The 14,765-nt window shown below is 44.4% G+C and overlaps 1 protein-coding gene across 1 annotated transcript in view; it reads left to right on the top strand.

The window, feature by feature from the left end:
• Positions 1-14,765, top strand: part of ppp1r3c2a (protein phosphatase 1 regulatory subunit 3C2, duplicate a) — a gene marked incomplete at both ends in the record, with an annotated part of 118,141 nt that overhangs the window by 56,463 nt on the left and 46,913 nt on the right. The window contains one exon of the mRNA XM_084483266.1: positions 14,069-14,166. Within this exon, the coding sequence (XP_084339392.1) occupies positions 14,069-14,166 (98 nt within the window). The remainder of the gene's footprint in view (positions 1-14,068; positions 14,167-14,765) is intronic.

Raw genomic sequence — 14,765 nt, forward strand, 5'->3', positions numbered from 1 at the left:
AAAAGAAAAAAAATCACAAGATAAGAATCTGGACTGTGCTCCGGCCATGGACAAATCCCCCAAACTGATAATTATATACGCCCCCAGCTCACGGTTACTCCCTCCACTGCGTCCCAACGTGCGTTCAAACCCCCACCAGCAGAGTCTCCGGCTAACAGAGCTAATGTGAGACATAGCTGAATAATTAACTAAACATTCACATCTTCACGCATCAGACAACCGCCAAAACGACCGCATTCACCCCCCCACCCCACCCCCGGCCCGGTACTATGAATACTCCCGGTCGGCTCATCGCCCTCTCCACAGGGGTCCACCCCGTTCCACTAGAACGACATTACACTCATATTCCAAAACCCATTTCCATTGAGTTGAGGGAGAGATGTTTCCCTTTTATTTCAGTTGATCCTTGTGGGGTTGTTTTGGGGACTCTGGTCTGGTCTGCCCTTTTATTTATGTTTTTGATAGTATAAAGAAAAAGAAATACCAACATAACCTAACCTTTTACCCCTCACTTTTATACTATTCTTCCCAAACGCTCATTCACGAAATGTCACTCCTTTCATTGGGGCTTGAATATTATGTTACAGGGTTTATGGTGTGTAGACATTTCAAAATAAGAATGAATATCGGGTTTAATATTAAATTTCGTTTTTTTTACTTCCACAAAGAGCTTCAGTGGAATATAGAGCTGAATCCAGGAAGCCACCAGCACTAAGGGGACTCATGAAGGGTTAGGAGAACACTAGCACTCTCACGCTGTTGGACATCCTGTTCTTTACCTCCAACAGAGCTTTGAAAAGGAATGAATGGCTCGAGCATGGGAACACAGTTTGTGAAGCGTATTAACGTTGCATTCATCAGGAGATGTCTTACACAGCCGGAAATTCTAAATGCCTATTTGAAACAGACCTTTGCATTATCATAGATAAAGAGATGTATGTGATTCAAAAGATCTATATTGTCATTTAATTGGCCCCTAACATAACCCAGAATTAAATTAATTTTTAAAGCCGAAGATTAAAGTTTTCTTTTCTAAAACTGCAAGACTGTATTATTCACCAGGTTCTGTTATATTAAAGAAGCACATTTGCCATACAACAAATAAAGCAGATTGCTGTAATTTAACACAAGAATGCTTAGACTCTTGTTCCAAAGTTACAAAAAATGTAAACCTTTTGTGTAAGTTGAGGGTTAGTTGCTTCAGTAACTTTAGCAAAACTTTCCTAAACTGATCAATGATGGCAGAGACATTGCATATTTACACAACTCAAAATTTATCAGCGTGTAACAATGCGGACGTGAATAGGAGAAATACTGCTTATAATACCTGATACGCTGGGGTGAGCAATAAAAACAAACAATAACTCAGCAGAGGAAGTGTGTTCAGCCATAAGTCATGTCGTTTATACGTTCAGCAGTCCGATGCTGGCTTTGTGTCTCATTCCCTAGGAGAGCTCTGGGACAATGATATGCTTCCTAAAGTAAGCCTCAGCAATCAAACTCAACCATTGACTTCTACATTGTGTGGAACGCGCTGTAGATCAAGAAGGACCCGCGTGTGCCTGGACGAAGAGGTCTGCAGTGGAGTTCAGCTAGTTGGGATTGTGGCAAAAACCTGTAGTTTGAGGATAATACTTTAGATTCACTCTCTGCCCCTGAACTATGTACGCACTTATTGCATGTTACATGTCCTGGCCAGGCCTGGGATTACGTGATTTTAGGGGCAAGGCCACTTTGCCTGCAGCGGGCAATTTTTTTAAGGGCACAAAGGTCACATGCCAGGGCATCAAGGCCATAAGTTAAAAAACATGATTTTGATTTCACTTAAACAGACAAATCCATTTCTAAAAGCATTAATGCCTTTTTAATAAACAGTGTAACACTTCTAGAGAAATTGTTCATTGTTTTGCAATTTTTATCTGCATCTTGAAGAGCCCTTTTGCGATAATTCTCTACTTTGTCCTTTCTTGGCATTCTTTTTTAAAAGGACAAAAATTTGAGTGAATTTGTAAAATTTTGTTAAATGTTTAAACTGTATTAGTGTCTATAAGATTATAATTTGCCATAAGTAATGTATATTTTTTAATTACACATTATAATTATGATTATTTCAAAATGACAATAACCCTCCCTCTGCCATCTTAGAGACGTTGCAGGCATCAGCCCAAGGATTGTGTACGTGATGTCACCATCATGGGGTTGGCCAGTGTTGTCCGTTCGGGTGGGAAATCTGGCCCAATCTGGCAACACTGGCAGAGGCGTCACTTACTGATCCTAAGCAGTTTTATTTCAAAAAGCAGCAAAAAGCTCCACTGCACTTGAACTTCAAAAATGCTTGGGAAAATGTAGCTTTTGTGGACGCTACTTGGTCAATAAAAGAGCTAAGCTACAGAAAAGCTACTTGATTCTGAAAATAGCTATTCTTTGATAGTTTTTCGAACGCTTACATTTACTGTCACGTCGTCTTTGGGATCGCTGTGCTGTACGTCAACTAGAGCTCTTTAACGCTTGCATTTTTATTGGTCACACTTGTTGTTAATGTTACTGTACAATACTGTACAATATAAAAGTACATGTACTAACATTCTGTTGCCAGGGCGGAGTTGACAGGAGAGGGCAGAGAGGCAGGGGGCGAAGAAAAAACAAACGGTATGATCACACTTGAGTTTGATAAAATGAGCAATACAGTGAATTAAAAGAATCCATCAAAAAATAGTATTTGTATTAAAGGTAGGGTAGACAATTTGAAGGAACCAGCCAGAGTAAGCTAGATTTCTGGAAGTATCCCACCCAAAAAAATCCCATCCCAACAGATGACTAGCTCGCTAGCCCTAGCATAGGCTAGAGGGACAAAGAGTCTGCTAAATGCCCAAAATGTAAATGTAAATGAACTTGTTCCCTGGTCAAATTGAACACCACTTTGTCTAGTCGTCCACATGCACCTTTAAGGTTCTGGGATCGAATCCCAATTTCCACAATCTACTTGTAGGATTCCTTGAAGATGTTCTAACCCTACCTGCTCTTTTTGGATAAAGTGTCTGCTAAATAACTAAATATTAAATGGTTGGTCAATTAAATATTCTGTAGGGTAGGCAATTTATTTTAGAAGCATTTTTTGTGATGTTGAAATGATCTCGATAGCAATCAGTAAAACTAATTAAAAGAATGAATGGCCGGGCTCAGGGGCATTTCTCTCTTCTCTCGAGGACTTTTGGGCAATGGATGAACAAGCTTCATTGTAAAGCTTTTACATGCACTCTTGCACCTTAATTCAAAGTACATGTCTTGATCATTGACTAAAACCTGTTTTCCTTTCTTATTCCAGATGAATACATTAAAATATGATATTCAGCTGCCATCCTGTATTGAGAGCTTCAGTCCCAGACTAGAGAGAAACTGGTCAATGTATTTATGTTGACATTGGTGGATTGGAATATTATGTTTTCTTTCACTCACTCACACAAACACACACAATATTCAGACAGTTCATGGCATATCATCCTCTCTCTCTCTCTCTCTCTTTCTCTCTCTCTCTCCATCATCTGATGTTGCACATTCCATCTTCTCTTCTCCTCTTCTCCTTCTCTTCTCATCTGCTGCTGTCTCTCTCTCTCTCTCTCTCTCTCTCTCTCTCTCTCTCTCTCTCTCTCTCTCTCTCTCTCTCTCTCTCTCTCTCTCTCCATCATTTGCTGCTGGCTCTCTCTCTCTCCATCATCTGCTGCTGGCTCTTCTCTCTCTCTCTCCATCATCTGCTGTCGGCTGTCTTCTCTCTCTCTTTTCCATCATCTGCTGGAGTAGAGAGAAACAGCAGCAGATGACGGAGAAGAGAGACAGTTGCTGTCTATCTCACTTCTCTCTCTCCATAATCTGCTACTGTCTTTGTATTTTCTCTCTCTCCATCTGACGCTGTCTCTCTCTTCTCTCCCTCCATGATCTGTTGCTCTCTTTCTCTATCTCTCTCATCTGCTGCTTGCTCTCTTCTCTCCCTCTTTTCTCTCGCCATCATCTGATCATTTCTTGCTCAAATACAACCAGTAAAGGAGTGCAGACATGAGACGCATGAAGAGACTGGGCGTGATCCACTCCAATGTTTCTTCACGTTGCTGCGTAGGGGGACATGCTTTGAAGTTTAAATTATTTCAACTTTAAGGTGAAGGCACCTTAAAGGGCTAACTAACGAAGCCAACCTATTTTACCCACCGGGGGGGTGGGTAAAATAGCAGAGCCCTCGATTTGCTCTGAGAGGCTGTTTACAAATGAGCCATGATCTTATTGGACTAAATCCCAGGCAACTTGGATTATCTGTTATTCAGTCTATTTTACATGGCATAACATAGAAAATGATTATTACTATATCTATACCTTCCCTGACACACAATACATCTTTTGGCGAGCCTCACAAGAGCTTACATTAAAGTTATAATCTAGGCTACAATTGAAAACTTGGGGCGTGAGCCCCGACAAAATGACCTGGCCATGCCGATGGCTTACCTGTCGGTCTACCTACCCACTCAGCGTACCAGGCAAACTCCCCCCATGCCCTCATTGTGCATGACCGGAGTCTTCCACAAGGCTAGGCGGGCCTATGCTAGGGCTAGCGAGCTAGTCATCTGTTTTGGGAAGTGGCTTTCAAGGGATTCCTGTAGGGAGGGATGGGATTTTTTGGGGTGGGATACTTCCAGAAATCTAGCTTACTCTGGCTGGTTCCTTCAAATTGTCCTCCCTACCTTTAATACAAATACTATTTTTCGATGGATTCTTTTATTTCACTGTATTGCTCATTTTATCAAGCTCAAGTGTGAATGTAATATTTAAATTAAAAATATATTCAAATGACTATGAAAGGCAGTAGTAATGTGAAATAGGTTGCATAGTTTATCTGCAACATATTCATTTCCTTTGCAGTCTTTGTTAAATAGAAAATAAAATTGTAAAATAGATAAACTGTACATTGTTTATGAAATCACTGAACAAGGTGAATGGTGACTGCTTCATGAATACATAGCCTACATGAATATATGCAATCTTTGTGTATTTCTCAGTTATGAACAACTACTGCCACCGTTTGCTGCATTTACCCAACTCTCTCTGGGCTGACTTGAACTAAAGTTATGGGAGCAGAGGGGAGATTGGTCCATCTACCCGGGCCATTAACTGCTGGAACTCAGAAAATCTCCATTCATCAGCACTGGAATACTATTTGAGCCTTCAGGTCCTGCAGGAAAAATGCTTAATTTTCATGCATTAGATAATTACCTGCCTTAAAGGGTATACAAAAAAAGCACTGGCATAATTAATAAAGGTGTATTAATTTACCTTTGATCAATGCCTCTTACTCTATTAGTTGACTTTTTTAAGTGTTACAATTCACCCGAATGATTTATGCACCAAAGTTAAAGTGAAATGCAAAACAGCCCTTGACACCCAAACATTTCTCAACGGAAGTCTGCGCTCGGATTAAATGGGCTCCTGGTGCCTACAAGTCAGACGGATGGAAGGATGGGTAGAAGTTAGAGGAGATATGAGTTATGCTACCTGTCATGCCTATAACCGTACCCAGCTTAACTATGAAGTGTGTCTGCTGTCATGATAAATAATCAATACACTGATTCATCTCTGCACCTTCAATTTGCACGATCCAGCGCTGCAGCTCTTTGCTTACACCAGACGCAGAAGAACGTTGTGAAGTCTAGCATGGCTGTCTTTTGTTGACGATCAGCTGTCACCCTGTTGCTAGGTTACACACGAGCTACGGAGCACCTCTTGGTCAGACGTAAAGGCAAGGCTGCAGCGGATTTTCAGAATCCAGGTGTGACGTTTCAAAAGATTCTTCCAACTCTTCCCGAAGTCAATCCTCCAAACTTTTAATAAGCATGATATGATTGTGTGTCATCACCGTAACACACTTTTCGCTTCAAATACATAACACAAGGGCCGCACACCTGTGATGGAAAAATCCATATGTTGTTTCCTTTTCATCATCTAAGCTCTGTCTCCTATTCCTTGTACTGTCTAGCCACCCTACCTGTTCCTAGTGGTACCTAACTTTATCCTTAGTGCCTGGGGTAAACTGGTCACAAGGGAGCACGGATCCCCTTATGCATTCTTCTACTTGATCAGAATACAGGCAACTCTGTCCTGTAGGTAAACATATTTTGATTTGATCATTGACAATTGCAATGTGGGAAGGGAGTGGAGATCTTTAAATAGCTCTGTCTAGCTGTGCTCTGGTCTCACTCTGCTAGAAAGGAGACTGGTGTATGCATATGCATACATTAAAATAGGTTAATTGTCTACAACTATTGTGTGCCTTTTTGCGTTTAATATTGCGTCCATCTGTCCTGGACGCAATATTTCTTAAAGAAATTGCAATAACACACCCTTACAGAGTTTTGTTTCATCAAGTGGAGTAATGAGTGGGCAGAAAAATAAATAGTTTGAGTTGAGAGAAGTTAAAAACGTCTCTGCAATTCATCTACAAAGACAAATAGACCATATCACACTGAGAAGCTGTAAGTAAACTAAGACATGTTTGAAGATCTAGCCCCTACCTGCTCCTATATGACCTGTATCTGTATTCACTGTCTAACCCCTACCTGCTCCTTAATGACCTGTCCCTGTATTCACTGTCTAACCCCTACCTGCTCCTTAATGACCTGTCTCTGTACTGTCTAACCATTACCTGTTTGGTAATGACCTGTCCCTGTACTGTCTAATCCCTAGCTGCTCCTTAATTAACAGTCTCTGTGTTCACTGTCTAACCCTGACCTGTTTCTGAAGTCCCTTTTGATCTCATGGTCTCATCCGTCAAATGAGAAGTAGCAAATTGTACGACATAAACACATCCGTATTTCATCTCAAAACAAGTGACAACACGTCCCGATTGGAGACCAACCTTGAAAGGCCCTCATTACACGGCCGGGAAACACAGGGAACACGACTCGTACATTAGCGCACCTCACCGTCACCGTCGACCACGAAGCGCTCATCAACGGCTGATTCAGATAAAGTACGCCATAGCAGCTCCCCCCTCCCCCCTCCCCCCAACACCCGCCCAACCCTCACACATCCACTGCCATCCACCAATCACAGCCGGCTCTGGCTCTTTGAACGAGCGCAGCCACATAATCACCCCCATGACTATGTCATCTGCATACCGTTAAATATTCAGACACTTCTAAATCATCCACCGCTTTTCTTTATGTTCGTCGGCTGAGAGACATGCTAATCCTGAAGTCCCCGGGGAGCTGGGAGAGAGAGAGAGAGAGAGAGAGAAAGACAGAGAGAGAGAGAGAGTGAGAGAGAGAGAGAGAGAGAAGGACAGAGAGAGAGAGAGAGAGAGAGACAGAGAGAGGGCATGAGGAGGTCATTGTAGAGGATGAGTGTGTGTGGGGGGGAGACGAGCAGACCATTGGGGAGCACAGCATGCTGTCGTTTGTTTCATCAAGCGAGTGAACAAGATGGGGAAAACAGACAGATACTTGACTTTCCTCTCTCTCTCTCTCTCTCTCTCTCTCTCTCTCTTCTCTCTCTCTCTCTCTCTCTCTCTCTCTCTCTCTCACACACACACTTTTCCCATACATCTCTCTTACTGTTCACTTCTCTTCCCCTTTTTTACTCCCACTCTTCCTCCCCCTCGATGGATTTCAAGATGTCTCTTAAACATGGATAGGAGCTCAGTTGACAAGTGTTTTTATTTGCCTTTAAATGTCGAAAAAGTATCATTAATTACAATGCACTAATGTAAAGTGAACATCGTCATCATTATGGGGACTTGTTTGTGCATCCTGTGCATTCATTGGTGTGTCTCTACCTGTCTCGGGTCTTTTCCACAGCTGAAACTGTTGAATAACACACACACTCTCAACCACCTTCCCCTCCCAGCGAGGAGCCCCACCCCGTTCACGCTCTCTTGTTGCACGATGCGCTGAATTAGTTCTTAAATAACCCATCTGGAATATGGGGGCTTTTTGCTTTCAACTTTGAGCGGCGTTTTTTCCACTTGGCATTGGAGTCAAAAACTAATTATCCTGCTTTGTCCCGCTGTGGAGAATCTGGCGCTTTCATTAGTAAGTCAGCTGGTTGGCCCAGAGAAATACATTGTCTTCACACCGTGACGCTGGGTTCCGCTAATAAACAACCCCTCGTCTCGCCGTTCTTCACGAGTGTGGGAGGAACATGATTCCTTTATGGGCGTACGATTGGATAAGGCACGGTGGTAAGGGTTTTCTACTGCGTAATGCTCAGAGTACGCTACAGTAAGATGCTGTAAGAACCTTTTGAAAAGACGTCTGAAGACCATCACTCACACTTCAAGTATCAAGGATGAACATTTGTCAGCCAAAAATATACGACGATAAAACTATAAATCCAAAGTAAAGTGCGGCTTACCCAAGAGGTGAAAAAACACACTTTGTGTCTCACGAGGAGAATGTTTTGAGACTCACCCTTTAACCGCTAAAGCTCAGAAGTCGGTTGTTAGATTTCAGAGGGGTTAACGGCATGCCACCAATATTATGACCCTCTAACAACATCCAGTGGCGTGTGTCATCGTCTCAATCTAAAATTAACGAATGAATAAATGACATAACGCATTCATCCAGTGGCTGCCCCCTGGCTGGGCTCACGTCAGGACTTAAAGTGCAGAGTAGATTGAGTTTGTAGCGAGCAGCTCGGGTTCACCTTGATGACCCGCTCAGCATGAGGGCAGGAGGTGGACGTAGCGCTATGCTAATGATTTCCATAGGCACCCCCACGGAGGCTATGAGGGTGAATATCATAGTCAGATGACTGCTGCTCATGCTGTTAGCACCCTGCATGAACCTATGTGTTTTTATGTGGGAAATAATTGGATCTAAAAAAAAACACTCAAAAACTTTGAGTTTGTCAGAATGGAGGAATGTAACATAACACATTGTAGATGTCAATTTCCGAACCAGCGTTCTTTACTATTCTATATATATATATACCATATATAAACACAAAAATCAATTAGGTAATATAATATACAAAATATAGAATGGTATTAATATAAAGTGGCTCAGATGTTTGCACATTTAAGTGAAATATCAAATATTGATATATGAAAAGGCTGATTTGTGAAACATTTTGAGAATATGGGAACATTAGGGCCACCTCCTGTCAGTCAATACCAGACAGGGGGCGAGCAGCAGCAGGTTTAAGTGAGTAGTATTCAGAGTTAATGTGACCTATTGTTCTTTAAACACGCAATGGTCTTTGTGAGAAGCTTCAATCCAAGAAACGGATACATTACCTTATGCTGCCAACCGATTTAATAGACTTTTGACTCAGTGTCAGTGTCCATGCACAAAGACGCTGCGAATAAGGTGTAGATTTCATTATTTGACAAATGTATCCCACGGCCAGTTAAATCTGGCCTGCCTAGTCTGATATGCCCACTATTTCACTCAAAGAAAACTTTCTGGGGGCAGATATTCAGGCACACCTCCATTTCCTCCACCAGCACGCATGACCAATATACCTCCAAGTTATTCCTGACCAAATGTCTCACATCCAAATCAAAAGGCTTTTATATGCAGCCAAGGACCGCAACTGCCTGCAAATGAGTTTATTGAATTGTGACCAGCCCTTGTCATTGCCCGGATTAGTTTAAAGCTCTATTGTTCAACTTGGTCAAGTTGTTATTCAACTTAGTCAGCAAATTAAATGTTTTTTTGATGTTGTTTTGCTAGCATGTATGTTTTTAGGATAAGGGTACTTTAGCATGAGGACTTAAAAGTGACACTTGCAGTGGAAAGTGACAGCATTGGTTCGGTGTGAGACGTTGATTTGCCATTACAAGAAATACCCACTTGTGATGTCACAAACAGGTAGATCTTGAAATGGTTTGTAAGAGCTTAACAACATCACACCAGGTAGGAAAAGAAGGGCCCTTTAAGCTGTCAGCTCTTAAGCACAGTAACTGAAGAGCTCCTTACATAAGTACGTTCCCACTACACAGTCTTCCTGTAGTGTTTTCTAGCTTGCATTTGTTGCACTCTGCCAGTGCTCCTCGCTGCTACATATTCATTTTGAAGACATTGGCATAAATTTATGATTAGAGCTACCTTTTTTTCCACAAGACTTTCAAGAAAGTTATGCTCCCTTGCAAAACTGCACTTGCTCAACAGTAAAGCATATTTAAGGAAGAGTTTCATAGCTCTTTCTAGAAGTGGCTGGAGAGTGAGCAGCCACTGCTCTCTCTCCCGCCAAATTTGTCCTCAATCTAAATACATCTGACACATCTGACACTGACATTCAGTTCTACCGTGTTAAGGAAAACTAAATTATGTAACGGTTTTTTTCTGATCTAGTTTTCATCTAATCCCATTCATCTTTTGGATTAAGTGTACCCCAAAACCCCAAAATCACATTTTTTTCAGTTTCCCAAAGGGCCGGTGAACATGAGTTCACCAACAGCTTATGTTGGTTATTTTTGACTAGCATTTAGGAAGTTGTTAAATGGGCTTGAATCTATGTCAAATATTAATGGTCTGCTATTACTCATTTTGTCAAGAGAAAATACTTTATCAAAGAAGTCATTTTCGATTGGTTGCGCACCCTTGCACAAGCATAGGCGTTGGCGGTTTGGAAACGTTTGACGAGGTTGGAGACCAACATGTCACTGTTAACTTAAACTTAAAAGTGTTTGGGGGGGGGGGAGTGTTTGGTGCGGGCAGGCGGAGTTGTTGGCGGGGCGCTTGTGCTTTTAGTGCTTGTAATTCTCTTTTTTGGGCCCCACTCTTGTGGTTTCTTTGACCGGACGTATTCGCAAATTATTTCTGTGCTCACTCTGAAATGTTCTAACGTAATGCGCAAATTCCATTGACTCACTCAACATGAGGCCCCCTGGTGGCGAGGCCCGGGGCTGCAGCCCTTAAAGCCCATTGTCTTAATCCGGCCCTGGGGTAGGCTGGTAGGTTCATCTTTGAATCTATCTATCTACGTATCATCTGGGTGGACTCCTCCCACTTGTGATGTCACAAATGGATGCATTGCCCGCGACAGCTAACCTGCATCACACCAGGTGATAGGAACATGTGGGCTGAAGGTAGAGTCTATTAAAGGGAGGCATGGACACCCTCTTCTCCTCTAATTGGACTTGCTTTTTGAACTAAATTTAAAAAGACACTTCTTGGTCCAATTATCCTCCAAAATATGTGCCTGAGGAGGAGTGACCTTTTTCCTTGTCAAACACGTCTCTTACCCGAGGATATGGCAGGAGAACTGGTGCTTTTAGGGGTTCTTCAAAGACCAAGTCTGCTGCATAAACACTATCCTCCCTTGAAATTAAGACCTCACACGCCTTTACAGCAACCGGGGGGGGGGGGGGGGGGGGAAGAAAGAGAATCAGCATTTTTCTTTTCAGTGTACAACCCCGCCTCTTTGATACCGGATCTAAGTAACTTCAGGGAGATGGGGTGAACTGACACTGACCTCGACCCCCTTTATAGTGCACACTCCCTGCCACTGAAGCCACTCCGAGCTCTTAACGTTTATATCTCCCATTAATCCTTACTCAAGCACACGTTCTCACACGGGGGGGGCGTGGCGGCCGTGTCAGGAGACGGCCATGTCACCACTCCTGGTCGCCCGGGGGACCAGTGAGAGGCCGGCGGTGGCTTTGTTATTTTTCCCGCTCTTCAACGGGGACTTCAACGGATGGAGCGGCTCGGGTATCGAACGTGGTAACCTTCGAGACATCAAGATGATTAACTCTGTTTCCTGCGTGGCTGCTACCCAGAAGGAGAGCCCCTTCAAGCATTTCCAATTACTTATAAAGCTGCCGTGCGCTACTTACAGGAAAAAAAAGAAAAACCAGTGCATGCAGTGTTTTATGATAGTCAGCAGAATCCGCCCTCCTCTTTCCCCCTCTAAATTGGTCGTCCAGGTTTCTGTGCGGAGGCGCGGTGGGGCTGTGGGGACTGGGAGGCAGCCCAGTGAGGTAGAAAGGAGGGTGTTAAATGGAGAGCGCTGCCCTGTGCGAGGGCGTATTTGCATCTGAATGATTCTGGGTCGGCCGAGTTCGGCTGAGCGTGGGTCGTTGGGAATCCTGCGGGGGTTTGGAGTGCAGCGCGACTTCTCTTACCCCTCATTTACATAACCCAATAAGGGGATAATGATCCATTAGCGAGCTGTCAATTAGAGCCACACTTATCTCCTCACAGGCCCGGATGTTTCGTAAGGTGATACGCATCCCTTTCTTTGTTTCTAAGATGCTATTTATAAACCTGTGGAGGGACTGGAGGCTATTGTTTTGGATTGAACGGGGGACTGCTTATCGGTAGTCAGGGTGATGGAGTTGGTGGTGGTGGCGGTGATACAGGTGGTGGTGATCGTGGAGGGGGAGGTGATGATAGTGGTGTTGATAGAGGTGATGGTGGTGATAGAGGTGGTGGTGGTGGTGGTGGAGGAGGAGACGGTGGTGGAGGGGATGATAGTGGTGTTGATGGAGGTGATAGTAGTGGTACTGGTGAATGTGGGGATGATTGGGGTGATGGTGGCGATTTGCCGAAATTGATACTGGTGTAAATGATGGTGGAGGTGGTGGTGGAGATGGCGGTGAGGGGGAAGGTAGTGGTGATGCAGGTGGTGTCAGTGCTATTGGTGGTCGTTCTGTTTGTGGGGGTGGCAGTGATGTTGACGGCTACACGATAGTACATTCATCCAGAGACAAGTTGCGTCGTAACTTTTATTCACATAAAGTTTGAAGAAATAAAATCCAACAATCCAGTCTATTTTCTCAGAACAAACTCCTTATGTGAAGCGGTGACACTCCTCTCTGTGAACACAGCAGGGAGAAACCAGAACGGAAACAAAGAAAACGTGTTTAGCAGGCAGGCCCCGTCCCCAACTGTCTCCAGGGGTTGCCGGTCGGAATTAGCCGACGACACTTACAGAACACTTCTATCCAACACTTTATGAAGTCCACCTGCTCAGCCCGGCCCCTGAGAACACAGCGACAGCCTCACACAGTGCGTTTCAGCGCATCTCAGAGGGCCGGCTCATTTCCTGGATGTGAAGTGAGAGTCCAGTGAAGGTTTGAGTCCACCCGTTTTGCAGCCCTCCGATTCGACGACTCCTCGCCTGCCTCCGTCTAGGGAGGAGGAAGTGGTTACTTTTTCCATCAGCACAGGTTAAATATGAAAATGTACACACACACACACACACACACACACCAGGCACACGCACACCAAAATGTTTTTGAGAGTAAAAGTAAGGGTTTTACTCACTCTGACCCAGAGAATCACTGTTTGCTGGTGATTTTAAATACATACTCAGACAGCCCTATATATTTATATTTCTTCGTTTAGCAGACTCTTCCGAAGCAATTTACAGCTGAAGCTGAACGCAGAGGCAGCATACAATCATATTGGAGAAGCTACAAGTTTTTTTTGCATAAGTGATGTATTTCCATTTCTGTGTGTTCACTTTAAATTGATGTATGATATGTAAATACATTTGTAAACAATCTTTCTCATAGTGTGGATGCTATTGACTTTTGAAAAACAAATTGTCCACTCTTGCGTTTCGCCTAAAAACGAAAGAAACCCAACAAATCGTTATTTTCAAAAGTTTCATTGCTCTCTTCCTTCCTTTATTTTCTGTCTTACTTTCCTTCAGCTGTGCTCTTTCTTTTTATCCTCTTGACTGTGATGGCCCTGATCAACAGAAGCCTCGCAACGTGGCTCTCAGCCAGCAGGAAACTGTGTGTATGTGTGTGTGTGTGTGTGTGTGCGCGTCTGTGTGTGTGTGTGTGCGGTGATTAATCACAGTGTGACTCCATGTCTCCCAGGGCTCTGACAGCAGCTCCGGGAGCGTGCACGAGCTCTGGGAACATCTCGGGGTGTCTGGGGACACGGGGTGGTGGTGGTGGGGGGAGGAGGTGGTACTGGTGGGGGTGGTGGTGGTGGTGATGGTGGTGGTGGGGGGAGGAGGTGGTACTGGTGGGGGTGGTGGTGGTGGTGGTGGTGGAGGGAAAGGGAGGGAGGTGACGGGTGAGGGACAGAGGCTAGGGGTGCGGTGACCATGCCCATCCATCTCCCAGGGGGACAGTGACCAGACGTACCACCTCAATCTCACATTCACATCGCCTAGCCCCACCGCCTCCATCACCATCGCCACCGCCCCTTTGGCCATGAAAAGGTGCGTGTGTGTGTGTGTGTGTGTGGGGGGGGGGGTGTTATTATTACATGACACGTGCACAACAACGTGTGTTGTGGCTGTGAGACAGGAGGAGTGGGGAGGGGGTCTAGGGGGAGAGGAACATCAGTGACAATAACAGCTGTGGTTGTTGGTTGGTGAGCCATCAGAGGAGGAGGAGGAGGAGGGAGGAGAACGCCAACCGCAACCTGCTGGCTGGCTTGGGGGGGGGGAGAGTCAGCCCACCCCCACCCCCCACCTGCCACATCACTTTAAGAGCGGCGACGGCTAAAGACAAGTGCGCGCACAGCCTCTCAAAATACCACCGGAGGACAGACTGAGGAGGAGGAGGAGGAGGAGACGCAGTCTAATAATAATACGGCATCGCCATGACGCCGTTTAAGTGAGGGGGAGAGACAGGAGATAGCAAGGAGAGAGAGAGAGAGAGAGAGAGAGAGAGAGAGAGAGAGAGAGAGAGAGAGAGACAAGAGAGATGAGAGTCAGAGGAGAGAGGGAGGAAGGAAGGAGAGCGGGTGGGAGGGAGGGAGGGTACAAAAGAGGGCACTGGAGATGCAGGTGAGGTATAGGAATAGAAAGAGAAT

This window comes from Micromesistius poutassou (genome assembly GCF_964030765.1).
Source record: "Micromesistius poutassou genome assembly, chromosome: 18".
NCBI classification, from domain to species: domain Eukaryota; kingdom Metazoa; phylum Chordata; class Actinopteri; order Gadiformes; family Gadidae; genus Micromesistius; species Micromesistius poutassou.